Source organism: Natator depressus, chromosome 6 (assembly GCF_965152275.1).
Source record: "Natator depressus isolate rNatDep1 chromosome 6, rNatDep2.hap1, whole genome shotgun sequence".
NCBI classification, from domain to species: Eukaryota; Metazoa; Chordata; order Testudines; family Cheloniidae; genus Natator; species Natator depressus.
Window position 1 is genome coordinate 60,303,826 of NC_134239.1, and position 20,811 is coordinate 60,324,636.

At 41.6% G+C, this 20,811-nt stretch overlaps 1 protein-coding gene across 1 annotated transcript in view; it reads right to left on the reverse strand.

Moving 5' to 3' along the window:
• SPI1 (Spi-1 proto-oncogene) overlaps nt 1–20,811 on the reverse strand; it is a 29,295-nt gene that overhangs the window by 677 nt on the left and 7,807 nt on the right. The window contains exons 2-4 of the mRNA XM_074957022.1: nt 19,120–19,213; nt 7,549–7,736; nt 921–1,077 (exon numbers count right to left, since the gene is read on the reverse strand). Coding sequence (XP_074813123.1) covers nt 921–1,077; nt 7,549–7,736; nt 19,120–19,213 — 439 coding nt within the window. The remainder of the gene's footprint in view (nt 1–920; nt 1,078–7,548; nt 7,737–19,119; nt 19,214–20,811) is intronic.

Consider the following 20,811-nt stretch of genomic DNA (forward strand, 5'->3'; position numbering starts at 1 on the left):
TAGATGATGCCAGGATGTATTGTGGCCTGGTGCACTGAGCACAGGTATAAGATCTAGTAACTCCTGAGATCTAGCCCCAGCCCTGACACCAGTTTGTTTTGTGGTTTTGGGCAACTCAAGTGAGTTATCTGGTTTTTTTCAGAGGAGTTGAGCATCTACAGTTCCTATCAACTTCAAGTGAAGTTGTAAGTGCTCAGCACTTCTGAAAATCAGACCCTTAAGCTCACTGCCTCAGTTTTCCCATCTATAAAATGGGGATAATATCTACTTTCCAGAGGTGTTTTGAGGATTAAAACCAGTGCATTACTTTCAACATATAAAGCTCTATATTAATGTTAGGTATTTATTACAGCAATAAAAAGTTAGAATAGGTAGGGACAGGGGCCTAGGGCCCTGATCCAAAGTTCACTAAAGTCAGTGGAAAGACTCCCATTAATTTCAGTGGGGTTAGGATCAGGCCCTGTGAGAGGTGTGAAGGGTTGGTGATATGAATCAAGTGTGGCTAACTAGCCAACATACTCTATTTATAGACTGCATATAAGGGATGGGTTCTGAGTGCTTTTTAGAAAGGGATGGGGAGTCAGAGGGGTGGAGGCAGGTCAACTGTTCCAGAAAGCAGAGGCAGCAGATCAACTTCTGGCAGAGGAAAGGACCAAGCGGTGACTGAAATGAGGCCAGAATCAGCAGAGCAGAAAAGAAGGGTATACAAGGAGAGGTAAGATCAGAGAGAGAGAGAGTTGGGGATGGAGCCACAAAGGTTTCAGAAGATAAGAAAGTGGGTGAGGAGCCAGAGGAAACTGAAGCTTCTAGAGGTTGGGTGAAGCGGCAAACACAGTTAATTCTTCAGTACCATCCGTCAACATCATACCAACACAGTCTGCACTCTTGTGGCTCAATGCAGCCTCTCTGGGTTTACTGACCTGGCTCTCCATGTATAATTCCAGGACGTGGGTCCACACCATCAGTCTCCCCATCTGATACCTCCAAAGGGGGGCTCTGCCTCTCCATATCCTCCTCATCAGAGCTGGGCTGATGTGGAGAGGAGTACTGTACGCACATCCGAGGCAAATAGGAGACCTGTAGAAGAGGGGAAGAATGGTGGGAGGAGGAGAAAGTGACAGAGCAAGGGGCAAAAAATGAAAAGGGTAGGTGTGAGGGGAGATTAACAGAAAGGAAGGGAGAGAGTGACAGGTGCATGAGATTATTTAAGATCATAAGTAGAGATTTAATTGTTGTCACTTAAATATTGTATGGTTTAAACCTATTCAGAGGACCAATCAAGTTGAACAAAAACTGTCCTTAGCAGTCGTGGCCCGTTTAAGAGAGGGAGGATGAAGCAGTGAAAGACAGAAGTGAGTTCTAGTTTAGGCCCTGCACAATCATGGCACCTCTTTGTGCCTTGGTTTCCTCACCTGTACAAGAGAGAGAATTCTCTCTAATCAGGTCTACATGCCCATCACTGTGGTATCTTCCTGCCTGCTATGGGTGTGGTGGTGGATGTATTGCTTGTAAAGGAAATTCTTAGAGGGATGTGGCAATAGTCATGCAAAGTATCTATTTTTCTGACAGGATGAGACTCCACCACTTTTCTAATGTGGAGACAGTATATTCATTTAACAGGTGTCTTTGGGTGACAGATTATTCCTGTGGGTGGGAGTTGCTGGGATGAGTTTTCTCCAGATAGACCTTCTGGGAAGGATTCACAACAATCACCTTTAAATGGGCGGGGGGAAGGGGGAAACATGATGCTTGTGATATTATGGGTAAATACAGAAGCAGCACATTTCTTGGTGACTTCCTGGTCCTTGTTAACTTTCCCCAGTCCAGGGCCACCCTCTTTTGGATCTTTTTCTTAGTAAGACTTTCTAGGGAGCCCATTTAAATTTGGCAAGTCTAAATACTTGTAGCCACAAAGTAGCCATTTTAAAACTGGCTGCTGTTTACTGTATCTTCCTCTTGTCTATCTGGTATATATCCGTTACTCTTTTACCTTTCTTGTTGCTGAAGAGATTGGGCACTGTGAGAAGGTTCTAACATAGCAGGAGCATATCCCGCCTGGCCTGGGGGCAGCTCTCTCTGTTCCTCACCTGCTTTGAGGAGGGAGAATGGTCAGCACTAAGGTGAGGGATGTACCATGCTGGGTCAGATTTTGCACCACTTAGGTGATGTTAAATGGCTGGAATCAGACCCTAACTGGCCATCTGAGAATTCCCCAATGTAGACCTCTCACCTGGTGTAGAAAGAAGAAAAGGAGTACTTGTGGCACCTTAGAGACTAACCAATTTATTTGAGCATAAGCTTTTGTGAGCTACAGCTCACTTCATTGGATGCATCCGATGAAGTGAGCTGTAGCTCACGAAAGCTTATGCTCAAATAAATTGATTAGTCTCTAAGGTGCCACAAGTACTCCTTTTCTTTTTGCGAATACAGACTAACATGGCTGCTACTCTGACACCTGGTATAGCTAGTTCCTATGCTAAATGCCTGGTGTTGGGGGTATGTCAATGACAGGGTGGAGTGTACTTCTGCTCTGCCAATACTTAACTGACATGTGATCCCTTGGCATGAGCTAGTGCAGCCCTTTACATCAGGGTTGGAGCAGATGGATCTTGGGAATGCGAGAGCTGCTCTTTGATTGCCATCCCCACCCCTTGTGCCAAACAGATCTCTGTGCAGGAGAAAATATGGGCACTGTCTCCTCACGTTTTTGTAATAGTGAGACCATTAGGTATATTACATCCTCCTGTGAATCACATGGAAGTCAGGCAGGCAAGGTACACAGACCATGCAAGAGGTTAACAATAAGGAAATCTCTCATCTGCCACCGATGGAGGGACGTTGCCGTGTGGGTCCAAATAGTGCAGGAGGTAGGGGAGTAAGCAGGTCACTTCTTCCACTCCCCACAAAACACCACATGCAATACAATGCTGGTGAAATGTGTTAAACTGATAACCCAGAAGACTGAGGGTCTCTTGAACCACCCTCCCTTCCCTCCAACACTGTGTGGGAGAAAGGGGTTCTGCGTATGACTCCCTCAGCGCAGGGTTAGGTGATGTGGTGGGGAGTGCATGGTCTGTTCATGACTCACAGTGCCCAGTCTGGGGTCAGACACTGAATGACTGGAACTTTTCTGATGAGTCTCAAACCATCCTGAAATGTCCCAATAAGGAGTGTGCAAGTGGATTGGTTGAAGGGTGCAGTGGCTGGCGGTTAGTGAGTTGGCAGATTGGCTGGAGGCGAGCATGGCAGGAAGGGCCATGATTGGGTAAGAGTGTGTGTAAGTTTCCTGTCAGATGCCCCAGAGTGAAACTCCAAACCTCACCACAGAGTCACCTTTAGTGTTTTACAGTTGAACAAACTGCAGCCTCAGGGATGAGAAGGAAGGGAGAGGTTGGGGTGGGGGTGGGAGATGAGCAGATAGGAGAGAAATGGGGAATGGTACCTCTGGAGGGAGAAGGGGAAGGTGGTTGGTGAGTGTGGTACCAAAAGGGGGAAAGAGGACAAAGCTAAACAATGCCCCTGGAGGTGGGGGGAAAAGAGTATGGGATGGTACTGTGGGAGAGGAAGGATGAATGATGCCTCAAGAAAGGGGAAGGGGTAAGATGCGGATAGTGCCTCAGGAGGCAGAATGAGTTTCTCCCATACTATATATACTTTCCATATCTGCTATACTTTTGGTAACACATATTGCACTGGTGTGTGAAATTCAGTATATGTGATATGTACGATATCCTGAAAATATTACACAATGAGTCACTGTTCCTGTTGGGGGTGCTTGCAGAGGCAGATGATTAATGCAATCGTGGAGAGAGGAGGTCTTAGAAACTGCTGGCTACTTCCACACTCTGCTGCTACCTAATTATTGATGCTCTTTATTTGTTTTTCCTCCGTCCACTCTTCTTCTTTCCTTCTTCTTCCACGTAGCCTTTCCTTTTCCTTACAGTGTTGTCTGCTGAGAGCTGTTATCAGCAAGCTAAGAAAACTTTCTCAAGAAGACCTGTCCAAGAACAATCTGGAGCTCAGATTTGATCTCACAAAATAATGGGACTGTTTCAATTTTTTTTGGTAGCTAAATTCTTGTATGTCCCTCCCGCAATAACAAACTACTGCTTTGATCTCGCATGACTGTAGTGAGTGTAGTGACTAGCACATTCAGCATGAGGATGAAAGTTGGCCTCCTGCTTCTGTTTCCTTGAAAATGCCTTGTAACAGTAGTTGTATGATGACCGCCATGTGTGCCAACACTTAGGGGGATTAAAGCACAGCTCTCAGCACTAAATTCATGAGCTGCTATAGCTTGAGCTAAAGCTCCCTAACTGGGGGCTGTAACACTCATAGCCTCTGCCCAAAGGGAGCTCTGTAAACCACATTCACCAGTAGGTTACAGCTGCACTCCAGATTACTCTTTGAGGAGAATCTAGAATTGTAATGCTGGAAGGGACCTTGAGAAGTTGTCAAGTCCATCCCCTTGTGCTGAGGCAGGACCAAGTAAACCTAGACCATCCCTGAAAGGTGTTTGTCCAACTAGTTCTTACAAACCTCTAGTGATGGGGATTCCACAACCTCCCTTGGGAAGTCTATTTCAGAACTTAACTACCCTTGTACTTGAAAGTTTTTTCCGAATATGTAACCTAAATCTCCCTTGCTGCAGATTAAGCCCATTACTTCTTGTTCCACCATCAGTGAACATGTTGATCACCATCCTCTTTATAACAGTCCTTAACATATCTGAAGACAGGTCCCCACTCAGTCTGTTTTTCTCAAGACTAAATATGCCCAGTGTTTGTTTTTTTAACCTCCCTCCATAAGTCAGGTTTTCTAAACCTTTTATCATTTTTGTTGGTCACCTCTGGACTCTCTCCAATTTGTCCATATCTTTCCTAAAGTGTGGCGCCCAGAAGTAGACACAGTTCTCCAGCTGAGGCTTTACCAGTGCTGAGTAGAAAAGGACAGTTACCTCCCCTGTCTTATATATGGCACTCCTATTATTACACCCCAGAATTATATTAGCCTTTCTCACAACTGCATCACCTTCAATTTGTGATCCACTGTAATCACCAGACTCTTTTCAGCAGTACTACCACCTCGCCAATTATTGCCCATCTTGTGCATTTGATTTTTTTTTCCTTCCTAAGTGTAGTACTTTGCATTTATCTTTACTGAATTTCACCTTATTGATTTCATACCAATTCTCTAATTTATCAAGGTTGTTTTGAAACTTAATCCTTGCCTCCAAAGTGTTTGCAACCCCTCCCAGCTTGATGTCTCCAGTATCCAAGTCATTAATGAAAATATTGAATATTGCCCTGGTCCTAAGACTGACCCCTGCAGGACCCCACTAGATATGTCCTCCCAGTGTGACAGCAAACCATTAGTAACTACTCTTTGAGTTCAGTTTTTCAACCAGTTGTGCATCAACGTTATAATAATTTCACCTAGACCACATTCCCGTAGTTTGTTTATGTGAATGTCATGTGGGACTGCGTCAAAAGCCTTGCTAAAATAAGATACATCACATCTACTGCTTCCTTCCTATCCACTAGGCCAGGAACCCTGTCAAAGAAGACAATTAGGTTGATTTGGCATGATTCGTTCTTAACATCCATGCTGGTATTCCTTATAACCCTATTATCCTCTAAGTCAGGGGTTCTCAAACTTCATTGCACCACGACCCCCTTCTGAGAACAAAAATTACTACATGACCCCAGGAGGGGGGACTGAATCCTGAACTTGCCTGAGCCCTGCTGCCCAGGGGAGGGAGTAAAGCCAAAGCCCATGGGCTTCAGCCCCAGGCAGGGGGCTTGTAACCTGAGCCTCACCCCCTACGACTGAAGCCCCACTGGCTTCGACTTTGGCCCCGGGTGATGGGGCTCGGACTTTGGCTTTGGCCCTGGGCCCCAGCAAATCTAAGCCAGCCCTGGCTACCACATTAAAATGGGGTCCCGACCCACTTTGGGGGTCCCAACCCACACAGTTTGATAACCACTGCTCTAAGTGCTTACGTATTGATTGTTTGTTAATTTTTTCCAATATCTTTCTCGGTATCGAAGTTAGGCTAACTGGTCTATAATTCCCTGGGTTTTCTTTGTTTCCCTTTTTAAAGATAGGTATTGTGTTTGCCCTTCTCCGGTCTTCTTGGACCTCGTGCATCCTCCATGAGTTCTCAAAGATAATTGCAAAGGGTTCTGAAATTGCTTCAGATAGTTCCCTAAGTACCCTAGGATGATTTTCATCAGGCCCTGTCATCTTTAATAGATCTAACTTGTCTATTCTGTAACCCATTCTTTCCCTGTTTTGGCTTGCATGGATGGATTAGCCCTATCTCCTCTGTCCCAAAATGCCAGACAAGGCGGATGGGTGAGTGGAACAAGGCAAAATCTCCTTCTCTGCTGCCCTTCTGTGATGTTTATAACGAAACCAAGGTGGGGTCAATGCTCATTCTCAGCCTTAGGATGAACATAATGGTCAGTCACTGAATTTCAGCAGCTTGTCTAAATGCTGGAACCGGAAGAGCTTGAAGCTCCCCGCAGAGTGGTGTCCCAGGCATTTTTCCCCCTGTCTTTTTGTCAGTACCTGATTCTGTTTGTTTTCATCTGCACCCTATAGTCTATACATTTCACATACTGTTGTTGTGTTTGCTGTGTGGTAGATTCTGAGGCTTTGCAGTGGATGAGTTTCCTGTTGGAAGAAAAATTAGCCACATAGACACAGGGTATTTTCTCCTAGGCTGTTTAATTAAAACAGTATACATACATGAGTCCTATTTACTCTGAACATTAATGGCTAAAATAGCTAAAGGGCTTCCATGAATTACGTAATGTATTAGGGAGTGGGTGGGTCCTTAATTTTGCATGTTTGTTAAAGTGTTACAAGGGCTGGGTGGCTGTTGAAAATCACCAAAACATGTGTTTCATAATTTATGGTCAGCCCTAAACTGCAATTCCATTTGCAAAACCTTAGCTAAGACACCATTGTGTCCAGATCTATAGAACTGCCTTGGAGCCAGAGCTTCCAGGATCTGTGGCTTTCAGAACAACCTGACAGGTAGACTGCATTCGAGTCAGGGACCTCAGGGTTTGCAGCTCCAGGGCAACCTGCCAAGTAGACTGCCCCAGAGCTGGGGCTCCATTCTTATTTGTGGAGAATTTTGGAATATTTGATTTTTGCTGATGTTCCAGATTGGAATGAAACCAAATATCAAAATCCTCTGTGAAACAGAATTACCCTTTCTCTACACAGCTCTAAAAAAAATCACACTTCCTTTAGCAGTGACGAGACAGCCTGTGAGCCGTCATCCAGACAAATGTGCTTAACCCACACTTTTCCTTAGTGACTGTCTTCGTGTGGTTGCTGTAGCCAGCCCTTCTGTGGAACTCTAGGCCAGGCGTTCTGTTTAACCCTTTCCTTGGGGAGTTTTATGTCAAGATCCATAACTTGTACCCTGCATTTCACTAACACCTTTGGCAAAACACTGCTCAGTCTCTGATGCTTCTTGTTCCATGCTCTTTACTGTCATCCTATATTCTGTGCAAAAGGTGACAACCATACCTGGTGGTTGAGGCCAATATGTGTGGTTGGGATCCCCGAGTCTAGGACATGCATCTGCTCAAACTCCATGTGCCGATAGAGCTGTTGCAGCTGGGGAGGCTGTACGCTCTGGAGTTCTGTAAACTGGTTGTCCCCGAAGCTCTCAAACTCACTGTGCATGTGGTGTGGGTGATACTCCCAGTAATGGTCTAAAGGAAATAAGAACAATTCTCTGTTAATATAGAGGTAAGTAACATGCAGCATTCATCAAACCTTTCGCTTCCTGTTCCTCCCCTTGGCGTGTAGTGATCAGACCCCTAAATAACACTCTACATGAATTATCTTGCCTGTTAACAAGGCCTCCTCATCTCCAAGATGGCCTTGATGGGGGCCAATCATCCTATGGCAACTTTCAGTAGTATGATACCATCAGACAGGAACCTAATAGGTTTCAAAGGGAATATATTATATGTTGCAGAAATGGTAAATGCTGACCCTTTGCTCTCTGGACAAAAGGTAAAGGTGCTTCTTTTAGGGCCAAGTACATTTTTTTTAATTTCACCCGTGGGCTAGTATGTTCCAATAATTTTTCTTGCCTCTCAATGTCATCACAGTCTTCCTCATTGTGGGGTGAGAAGGAGAAAGAAAAAATTTACAGATTGCTCCCCACAAATAATCTTTTCCATTTTCCACTTGGCCCCAACACATCTCTATGTGGCAGAAAGAACATGGTATACTGCTAGATTCTGCATGGAACCATGCCTCAGTATGCCACACACACAAAGGCATATACAGAATCTTACAAGATGAGATGGGGGAGGAGGAGCTATTGGTAAGTCCTGTTTACTTTGTTGTACAGTGGGCCTAAATTCTGAGGCAAGCCCTCCTCATTTCTGTAGCATGGCATTACTAAATTCTGTGGCACACTAGAAATTTCTGTGACAGATTCAGATACATTCAAAAAGGGGTTTTTTTAATTAAAAAGATTAAGAAAACCAGTACACTATTTCTTGCATTATTTATCTTGTCCTTAAAGTCAACACAGATCTCAGTTTTGGATTAGTGTTCAGTTTATGCTGCCCCAAATTTTCAGGGTGCAAACTTTTGTATTGGTAATGCATAATTTAGAATCTGCCAAGGGACAGCTGGAGACTTTGCAAGCTCCATTTCACTCACAGCACAAATTTGCGTGTACTCAGATTTTAAAATCTAGCACGAACTGTCTGAATTGATGGGGTTTCCACCATGTCCCTTGACAGTATTCCACCATCTAATACGTCTAATTGTCAAAAAGCCCTTCCTGATATTCACCCTGAATTTTCCCTTTTTTATCTATACCCCTTTACTCCTTGTTCTAGCCCCTTGTACCATTTTAATCATTTGTCTCACCCATCACATATTTGCAGACTGCTATCATGTACTCTTCCAAAATACTTTTAAATGTCACTTAGCCTAGCTCTCTCTGGTAGCTCGGGTCAATCCCATGGAGAGCTTTCAAAATCAGACCACTAACTTTGAATTGGATTCTGCATTCACTGGGGAGCCGGTGCAGAGATGAGAACCCCAGGATGATGTGTTCACAGCAACATGTGCTGCTATATGGCAGAGGAGAAGTAGGGTTTTTTTGGGGGGTATGACTACATTGCAATCACAGTGCAATTGCAGCTCAAGTAGATGTACCTGAGCTAGCTTGGGTATGGAAGCAGTGAAGCCTCAGCAGCACATGCTTCAGCACAAGCTGTAGAAGTCCAGTTGGAACCCTGGCTAATTACTCAAGGGGCAAGCATGCTCCAGGACCCAAGCTAGCTAGATTAAAGCTAGCTCAGGTATGTCTACTTCAGCTGCAATCACACCCTGTGATTGCAGTGGAAACATACCCTTTGGCTCCTTTGTGACAGTGGCAAAGGTCTGTAGAAATTATTTGTCTGGGTCTGTTTGTATCAAATGATTTTTGGCCACCCATACTTGTTTTCTTCCTTTCTACTTTTTCTGTCACAGGTCATCCATGTCAATATGTGTGGAAGGGGATGTTTGGGAATCTAGTCAATGTAGTCAAGGAGTAGTTGTAGTGCCTCACTAATTCTACTCTTTGTGCTCTTTGTTTTTCTATTAGCAAGGTCTGGAATTTGGCAATTTTCAGAGGGGAAACATGAGGGTGGTTGTTTCTTGCCTTGCTTTGTGAGAGTGTTTTATTTATTCTTGGAAGAGGAAGTGGTCTGAGTAGGATATAGGGTGGTTCTTGCCATTTTTTTAATGTTCAAATCTAACATCAGAATCCAGTCCAGGGTATGACGGGCTGTGTGAGAGTGTGAGTCCATAGGTTACCTAAGGTGGAATGTTCCAATAGGAGGATTTGGGATATCATATAAGAGGCTTATTTGTCTAGCTAGCAGATTGAGCCTTTTGTTTTCACATGCAGCCTTAGCTACAATGATCCATTCACCAGTTTCACCAGTCTAGACTGTGACAACACATTCTATCTAGGATTGACCATGGATGTTCCAACTGATCCAGCAGGCAGCAGCCCACCTTTTGGGTGACAAACTGATGAGAGCATAGTATAACAGTGCTCTGTGCTGGCTTCTCAGCCTGTTCTGGATCTGCTGGAGGGGCCTAGTGTTAATCTTTAAAAACCCCTCAATAGGCTTCGGCTGGCTTTTTTCAAAGACCACCTCTCTGCAACCCAATGTAGCAACTAAGATTAGAGAGGATGCTGTAACTGACCGCAGGATGAAACTCTGGGTGTCCTCAGTATCATGTCCTCATCTGTGGAACTTCCCACCATCAGTAACCATGGCTACCAAAGAGGTAACGAGTTATGCTTAATACATAAGCAGCCTTGTAATCTTCATTCCTAAGTAGGAACACTGTGCATGCTTCCCAGCAGGCTTCCTTGAATCCTTCCATAGCTATTTTTCATAGCAATTGTTTCTTCAGTATTTCAGGATGTCTCTTCATTTGTTGGAACTTGAGTCAAAGCCTCTGCTACCTCTAGAACTTCCTTGTTAAGGCTCTTCTTGACAGCTAGATTAATTTTTAGAATGCTATTAATTCCCACCCCTGCCAATCACTGTCACCTGGCCTATTCAAGAATGAATTCCATTTTTATTTGAATTGTGTAACAAGTAGCGCCATCATCTCCATCAGGGCATCAAAGTCCATGACTGGAGTTGGGTATTACAGCTTGAAGAGAAAAGAGCCTTTAGGAAGCAAGCAGCTCTCAACCAAGATACATACATTTGCAATAACTGCCAAAGATCATGCAAATCTTGGATTGGACTATTCAGTCACATGAGACATTGCAAACCATGTACATCATAGGCTGCAATTCCCACTGTCTCCTCAGAGACGAAAGGATACCAACAACATAACACATGTTACTGAAGTACTATAAGAAAGTAGCTGCAATTCAGACATGATGATGATTATGCATCATCTCGGGAGTTTCCACACTGACAGGTAACAAACCCACACCATGTCATAAGTTACTGTAACACAATACTTTACCCACATATGCATAATACTGCTCCCATATATGCAACAACCCTTGTGAAGGGAAGACAGTTCCTATTTCTCTTTCGTGAATTATTTATCAATCAATTCTGCTCTTCAGAAAAACTTTCTTAATCCAATATATTTTCGTGATATTGAAAGATAAATCCCCATGTCTGTCTCCAAGTATCCCTACCATCAGAGCATTCAAGTGTGGATAGGTATGATGCACCACATCAGGTGTCAGCACTGTGCAGCAGAAGATGGGGAATTATAAATATCCATTTCTGCAGACATTACTATTATCAGTTTAAGTTGGACCTTTTTTTTCTTATAAGTTCTTTGTTGGTTTGAAGTTGGTAATGAGGTGTAGTTGTTCCCTACTGTTCAGAAAGATGCAAAGGTGGAGAGAGGGGAGAAGAAAGGAGAGAAACACCCGGAAATGAAAGTGTGTACTTTGTGGCTCAAGGAGAGTGTCAGTAAAAGCCAAGCTGTATTTGTACTCTGGAGTCATTCTGAAAAATCTCATGTGAAGTGAAAGAGGATGTGAGAAAATTCTCTTTTGTAGAGACATGGAGACCATGTTTGTTTTGGTCTTTTATGTAGTGAAAGGTTAAAGGAAGGACAGTAATGAGCCCTGAACTCATTGTCTTTATACACATAGAGGATGTTGGCCTACTGGGATGCAATAATTGATCTAAAGTAGGGCTGTCAATTAATCACAGTTAGCTCACACGATTAACTCAAAAAAATTAATCGCGATTAATCACACTTATAACAATAGAATACCAGTTGAAATTTATTAAATATTTTTGGATGTTTTGCTACATTTTTGATATTGATTTAAATTACAACACAGAATACAAAGTGCACAGTGCTCACTTTATATTATTATTTTTATTACAAATATATGCACTGTAAAAATGATAAACAAAAGAAATAGTATTTTTCAATTCACCTCATACAAGTATTGTAATGCAATCTCTTTATCGTGAAAGTGTAACTTACAAATGCAGATTTTTTTGGTTACATAACTGCACTCAAAAACAAAATATTGTAAAACTTGAGAGCCTATAAGTCCACTCAGTCCTACTTCTTATTCTGCCAATTGCTATGACAAACAAGTTTGTTTACATTGACAGGAGATACTGCTGCCTGCTTCTTATTTACATTGTCACCTAAAAGTGAAAACAGGCGTTCGCAGGGCACTTTTGTAGCCGGCATTGCAAGGTATTTACATGCCAGATATGCTAAACATTCATATGCCCCTTCATGCTTCGGCCACCATTCCAGAGGACATGCTTCCATGCTGATGATGCTCTTTAAAAAAATAATGCATCAATTAAATTTGTGACTGTACTCCTTGGAGGGAGAATTGTATGTCTCCTGCTCTGTTTTAACTGCATTCTGCATATATTTCATGTTACAGCAGTCTCGGATGATGACCCAGCACATGTTCTTTTTAAGAATTCTTTCACAACAGATTTGACAAAACGCAAAGAAAATACCAATGTGAGATTTCTAATAATAGCTACAGCACTCGACCCAAGGTTTAAGAATCTGAAGTGCCGTCCAAAATCTGAGAGGGACAAGGTGTGGAGCATGCTTTTAGAAGTCTTAAAAGAGCAACACTCTGATGAGGAAATTACAGAACCCGAACCACCAAAAAAGAAAATCAACCTCCTGCTGGTGACATCTGACTCAGATGATGAAAATGAACATGCGTCAGTCTGCACTGCTTTGGATCGTTATGAAGCAGAACCCATTATCAGCATGGACACGTCCTCTGGAATGGTGGTTGAAGCATGAGGGACATATGAATCTTTAGCGCATCTGGAACGTAAATACCTTGCAACGCCAGCTACACAGTGCCATGCGAACACCTTTTCTCACTTTCAGGTGACATTGGAAACAAGAAGCAGATAGTATTATCTCCTGCAAATTGTGATCAACCTTGTTTGTCTGAGTGATTGGCTGACCAAGAAGTAGGACTGAGTGGAATTGCGGGCTCTAAAGTTTTACATTGTTTTATTTTTGAATGCCGTTTTTTTTGTACATAATTCTACATTTGTAAGTTCAACTTTCATCATAAAGCGATTGCAGTGCAGTACTTGTATGAGGTGAATTGAAAAATACATTTTTTACAGTGCAAATATTTGTAATACACATAAATATAAAGTGAGCACTGTACACTTTGTATTCTGTGTTGTAATTCAAATTAATATATTTGAAAATGTAATAAATATCCAAAAAATATTTTAAATAAATGGTATTCTATTCTTGTTTAACAGCGCAATTAATCGCGATTATTTTTTTTAATCGCTTGACAGCCCTAATCTAAAGGCTTTGATATCCAAAGCAGATATGATGGCTTTAGTCCAGGATTAGAAAACATAGCTGAACCTCTCTAGCATCCTTCATCCCAGAGGAGTTGATGTTCTCTTGCCTTTGCTGGGTGAATACTAGCTAGACAACTAGGAGGATGGAAAGTGGGCTATAGAAAAGTATCTGTTAATGAAGAGGGGTCACTGTGTTTTACCCCTATCAAAAAACAAATGAACAAAAAAGTAAAAATAAAGAAATGAGGGAAAATACTGAGCGGCTCTGCAAAATGTACTTCTGATTCTCTGCAGAATCATTCCCTTCTCAGAGAAATGCCATGTTGCCCAAGTAATGCCGCCTTGTCTATAATTATATATAATCTCATTACTTCTCACTTTACTAATTAACAAATCTGATCATTTCAGTAATGCCAAGCATTCAAAAATCATAAGTCAGCCCTCCCAAATCATGAGATTTTATTTTTATATATTCCCTCATTTCCTTTACTTTTATTTTTTTGCTTATTTGTTTTTTGATAGGGGTAAAACACAGTGACCCCCTTCATTAACAGATGTGTTATGTTATATATATATTAGGGCTGTCAAACGATTAAAAAAATTAATCATGATTAATCGCACTGTTAAACAATAATAGAATACCATTTATTTAAATATTTTTGGATGTTTTCTACATTTTCAAATATATTGATTTCAGTTACAACACAGAATACAAAGTGTACAGTGCTCACTTTATATTTATTTTTGATTACAAGTATTTGCACTGTAAAAAAAAATAGTATTTTTCAGTTCACCTAATACAAATACTGTAATGCAATCTCTTTATCATGAAAGTAGAACTTACAAATGTAGAATTATGGACAAAAAAAACGGAATCCAAAAATAAAACAATGTAAAATTTTAGAGCCCGCAATTCCACTCAGTCCTACTTCTTGGTCAGCCAATCACTCAGACAAACAAGTTTGTTTACATTTGCAGGAGATAATGCTACCCGCCTCTTGTTTACAATGTTACCTGAAACAAGTGTTCTGATGGCACTGTTGTAGCCAGCGTCGCAAGATATTTACGAGCCAGATGTGCTAAAGATTCATATGTCCCTTCATGCTTCAACCACCATTCCAGTGGACATACATCCATGTTGATGACAGGGTCTGCTCGATAACCATACACAACAGTGCGGACTGCCACATGGTCATTTTCATTATCTGAGTTATATGCCACCAGCAGAAGGTTGATTTTCTTTTTTGGCGGTTTGGGTTCTGTAGTTTCCGCATCGGAGTGTTGCTCTTTTAAGACTTCTGAAAGCATGCTCCACACCTCGTCCCTCTCAGATTTTGGACAGCACTTCAGCTTCTTAAACGTTGGTTTGAGTGCTGTAGCTATCTTTAGAAATCTCACACTGGTACCTTCTTCGCGTTTTGTCAAATCTGCAGTGAAAGTGTCCTTAAAATGAACAACATGTGCTGGGTCATTATCCGAGACTGCTATAACATGAAATATATGGCAGAATGCGGGTAAAACAGCAGGGGACATACAGTCCCCCCCGCAAGGAGTTCAGTAACAAATTTAATTAAAACATTATTCTTTTAACAAGCGTCATCAGCATGGAAGCATGTCCTCTGGAATGGCGGCTGAAGCATGAAGGGGCACATGAATGTTTGCATATCTGGAACATAAATACCTTGCAATGCTGGCTACAAAAGTGCCATGAAAATGCCTGTTCTCGCTTTCTAATGACATTGTAAATAAGACGAGGGCAGCATTATCTCCTGTAAATGCAAACAAACTGTTTTTGTCTTAGTGATTGGCTGAACAGGAAGTAGGACTGAGTGGACTTGTGGTCTCTGAAGTTTTACTTTGTTTTGTTTTTGAGTGCAGTTATGTAACAAACAAAGAAATCTACATTGGAAAATTGCACTTTCACAACAAAGAGAGAGTACTATAGTACTTGTACGAGGTGAATTGAAAAATACTATTTCTTTTTTTTATCATTTTTACAGTGCAAATATTTGTAATAAAAAATAATATACAATTTGATTTCAATTACAACACAGAATACAATATATATGAAAATGTAGAAAAACATCCAAAATATTTAATAAATTTAATTTGGTATTCTGTTGTTTAATAGTGTGATTAAATCTGCGAGTAATCATGATTAATTTTTTTAATCGCAATTAATATTTTTAGTTAATCGTGTGAGTTAACTGTGATTAATTGACAGACCTAATATATGGTTTTGTTTTTATTAATTGTCTTCTGGGTCTTGAACTATTAGGACTCATGTTTGCTTTTCTCTGCAACTATGAGGGCTATAAATTTTTTTTAAAATGAAAGGGAGATTCTTATGTAATCAAATTATTCCAGGACCTGGCGCTTTAAGAAAAACGCAGAATAACATGAAATGGCAATAAAATATGAAATCATTAGCATTGACAACGGTTTAATTCTCTCACACAAACTTGGTGGTCTCCCCTCTGCTCAGCAACAAATTAATCACAGAGACAGAGCTACAGGAGAGTGAAGTCTCCTACACTGAAGTCTCGTATTAAAAAGGATATGTCTGCACTTCGAGCTGGGGAGGGTGATACCGAGCTTGAGGAGGCATACCCATGCTAGCTCTCATTGAGCTAGTGCACTAAAAATAGGGTAGCCAGAGTGGTGTGAGCAACAGGATAGGCTAGCCATCCCTCATACATGCCCTTCCAAGATTCTAGATATATATGGTATGCTATGACTATGCTGTAGGTGTGGCTATGCTCTATTTTTAGCATGCTAGCTCAATGAGAACTAGTATATGTCTCCTTGAGCTGGGCATCACACCCCCAGCTCGAAGTGTAGACATACCCTAAGACTGCATCAGTCTTACAAAATGTGCTACACAATATTTACTGGCTTACTAAAGTATTAGTAAAAATAATTAATAATTATTTTGCTATAGCCCCAACTTTAGAGGTTTGCTGCTTACCATAATCACACCAGGGCTGTCCTGAGGATTTTGAAAAAGCCTTGTGATATATTTTTGGAATACATCTTAACCTTAATGAACCCTTCACAACTCTGCCCCTCGCTACTAATCTGTTCTTGTATTTTATCATGTTTACACCCCTTTTACTCCATCAATACCACCAGCCCTGACTCCTTGTTTGTCCATTTATCCCACAACCATCTTTGTACTTTCCTCCACAACACTCCTTACATGTGGGCATGACTACATTGGAAACTTCAAAGGGCTGTCGCAGGAGAGCTCCTGCAGCAGCGCTTTGAAGTGTGAGTGTGGTCATGCGCGAGCGCTGGGAGAGAGCTCTCCCAGTGCTCCTGGTAATCCACCTCCACAAGGGGATTAGCTCAGAGCGCTGGGAGCGCGGCTCCCAGTGCTCGGAGCCTGTTTACACTAGCACTTTAAACCACTCTGACTTGCTGCATTCAGGGGGGTGATTTTTCACACCCCTGAGCCAGCAAGTTAGAGCGCTATAAAATGTAAGTGTAGCCAAGCCCACATAGAACATACCCTTTAAAATAGGTTGTAAAGTCTCTTTCCTGTGCTCCTTCATATCCCTCCTCACAATGTGTGGCAAATTACCGGTGCTACCATAATACAAATAAAAAATAATTTATGTGAAATGTGTGTTGCGATTGTGAGGTATTGTTCCCGCCTAACCATCTCTAGTAAGAGAACTGAAACCCAGCTCCGTGTGTTGGAGATTTTGCATTGTTGCTAACATTTAGAAAAGTTTAGCAAGGGGCAAATGTCCATATAAACTGGGGGCCTGTCCTTAGGGCCCTGATTCAGCAAAGCACTTACATATGTACTTAAATCTTGTTGATTTTCAGTTAGACTTGAGCACATTCTTCAAGTTAAAGATGTGCTTAAGCGATATGCAGAATTGGAGCCAAGGTTGGAAGGAGTGGATGTATGGCGGGGGCGGTGTGGGCACATACACATGTGCATGCATTCTGTTGAGTGTTAGGACTTTTAAAATATTAACTACTTAACTGTCACAACCACTCTGTTAGATAGATGAGTATAATCCCCATTTTGCAGATGTGAAAACTGAGGCAGAGCAGTTAAAGTCAACATTTTCAAATTTGGGTGTATAAAGTAAAACACCTGAATTTGCATCTCTGGATTTAAGTGCCTTTCTTTAGGCATTCAAATTTGATTATTTTGACCAATATGACTTCACAAAGGTGACAGTAGTAGTTGGGTCAAGATAGGATTACTCCCTTACTCTGTCCCTTATTTAGTGTGCAATTAGAAATTTCATATCTGGTCTGTGAATGTAATGTCAAGAGCAGATGTTGGTAGGTTTTTTTTTTTTTAATTAAACGTCCCAGGTATGAGCCAAGCCTCTTCAGAAACTTGCTGCCCTGTGCCATCTCTCTTATTAGCCATAGTACATTATGCTGTGAATTTGTTAGATCTCTTAAACTAAGTAGGGATGGCCCTGATTACTACGTGGATGGGAACCTTCCAGGGAAATCTGAGGAACTGCTATGAGTGGTACAGTAGCGGATGCTTTTCTCTTTGAGTCAGTACTAACTCTGATGTCCCAGCATGGTGCTGGTGGGATGCTGTGCTGCAGAAGGAGATGTGGATCACTCAGTGAGGGGTGGTCTCACTTCAGAGTGCGTATTGAGCTCAGTGTCCCCAGAACATTTGAAAATACTTCACAAATTAACTATCGAAAAGGAAATATTTTGTATTAATTATTAATTGTGGTTTGTTTCATATAGTAATGAAGGATCAGCAGAGATGTGCTCAGTTAGTGATCACTGCAACTAGGAAAATGGTCACACTTTCAGATGATACAGACTGAACTGTTTCCTGCATTTATCACATTAATGATGTCAAAAGAGTCCAGACTTGGCTCAGCTCGAACACTAAGGAGATCTTACATCCACCAGAGCAAAGCCCAGAATTAATTCTAATAGGATTTTTAAAATATAGGAATCCACCAAATTAAATCCTAGCCAAAACACCAACGGGCCCTCCAAGCTACGGGAACACAACAGCTCTAATTCAACATTAATTGGATATCACATGTATAAGTTGAAACAACAGACTAACTTATGTTTCAAAGTAAACCAGTTTACATACAATCAGTTGTAAGATAATGAGAAAAGGCAGGTGTAAACAGATTTAAAGAGAGGCAGTTTCTCAGGGTCTGGGGGAGGGTGAAAGTTTCAGGTAGGTGGGACAGCACCCCGGAAAGGTCAAGATAGAAGAGTGGGTTATGTGGGATTGAAGGTGGTCAAGAGCTCAGAGAAATACATTTGAGATTGAAGAAGCAAACTGAATAGTTAAAATTGAAGTCAGAGGAGAAGTAGAGATGGAAGTGAGGTCAGAGAAGTAGGGTAGAACAAATCCATGTCCATGGAGCATTCTGAAACTAGGTGAATGAGTGATTTGGATTGAGAGATAGATAGGAAGGCAATGGAGACAATGAAGGATAAAGGTGTTGTATTTCCACCTTCTGAGGCAAGAATATAGTCTGGCTGCAACATTCTAGACCTCCTAGAAGCTTTATGTATGATTTCAATGCCTTTTGAAGTTATTTTATAGAAGCATATGATATAGTTGGTAGGCTGCAACAGTGTCATTGTGTTAGATGAATAAATATTGTTACTAATTCAAAAATACATGTATTTACTCCATATACCATAAATGGCATCTTTGCTTCCTCCCAGAATGCCCTAAATCTGTCTTCTCCAGGATCCTAAAATGTAGCATGTTTCAGGGAGATTTTTTCAAACTTACCACCGTGACTCTCTCCATCACTGTTGAGATATTGGTAATAGTCATGGGGCTGACGGTAGAGGTCTGACTCATAGGATACCACGTCTTCTGAGGGCTGCAGAGAGAGGAGGAATGATTAGGCCTGAGAGTTTGGACAAAGCTCTTTCACAATTATTTAGATCAGTTAGGCACATGAGGGGAAGGGGGATGCCAAGACACTATCTGTCAAGGAGGGGATGGGCAGAGGAGGGTCTTCAAAAGTTCTTATTTTACTAGCAGGGAATGAGGAAAAAAAAGAAACCAAAAAGTGGCCTGCAAAAAAGGAAGTTCACCTCCTGGGAGCCAATGGGAAACGAGTTTGCTGCTATCTATACAGTAGACAAGGAGATCCCAAGGAGATAGTCCTTTGGCTAGCAGTTGGAAAGAAAAATAATTCAAGGACTTGTGTAATGCTGTAGGAAAGGTGTGCTCTTGGAAATCAAGCACAGGTGCATGCCTCCTTCTTAGTACTGGCTGATACCCTCGCTACTCCCTCTTCCCCATCACCAGTGCAGGCAGACCCCTGCCTTAAATGCTGGCTCTGGGTGCTTGTGGGTGGTCTGTGTGAATGGTGCTGAGGTTTGTGACTGCTAGTGGGTGGATACAAGTGGGTGGTCATGCTGGGACTACAAGATTGAAACACTTCATTTCTGATCACTTGTCCAGGACTAGTGTTCAGAAAAGTTCACGGATGCGGTAAGCATTTGTATTGTTCTCCCTGAAGTCTTGCAGTCCCCTGGAAAATCCCAAACATTGGACACTACAGCATGTATATCATGTAATGTATTAAGGTATTTTTAAATAAATTTGGTTGTGTTTAATATTAGTTATGCATAACTCAGTGTTTCACCAGACTAAAAAAAAAGTTAATTTTTCTCTCTTTGGTGGTTCCCATTCCCAGCACTATCTAGTAGATCCCTGGTGTCTAGACTGCTGCTGACATCACAAGCAGTTCCCATTTCCAAGCTCAAGAAAAACAACATAGCAGTAGTATTCGGTGGACTTTGTTAAACTTTTGTCCAAATAACTTTGTCATAGTACTTTCTTTCTGCAGGAACAGGAAATTCTTACAATGTCAACTACAATGAATAGCCTCTCAGACTTTGCTGCGAGAGGAAATTACAGTTTGGAGATAAATATAAACTTTCTATATTTTTTTCTTATCCTGAGATGTTTTCCTTAATTAACATTCAAGAGCCACGCAAATATTGAAAATAATTTAATAAATTAGATGACACTCATTTTTAAAACATCATTCCAATTAATATCTTGCCTTTACATTCTGACCTCTCCCCCAACCTGAGATATTTGGGCTACACTTCTCTTTGTGAAAATGCCACAGGGCTTTTCAGCCTTGTCCACATCCCTTCTGCTAGATTCTCTGCCTTTAACAGTGCAGACTGGCTGCTCAGTGATCCCACTTTTCTATTGCAATCCTAGTTTTTAAATCAAAATTTGGAGCTGCAGTGATCAAAATCCTTCCCCCCTCTCTGTCCTCTCTCCCTTAGGTGACTGAAATTTTAGGGATTTTGGTCCCCAAATGGGAAGCCCTGCCATGCTCCTTCCCTTGTTTGTTTTCTCCTCCCTCGTCATGGCAGAGGAATGCAAACAGCACAAGGAGGCCTTGTCAGGATCTACAAAGGAGGATGTCTGCCATAATTCCTTCCAGCCTGT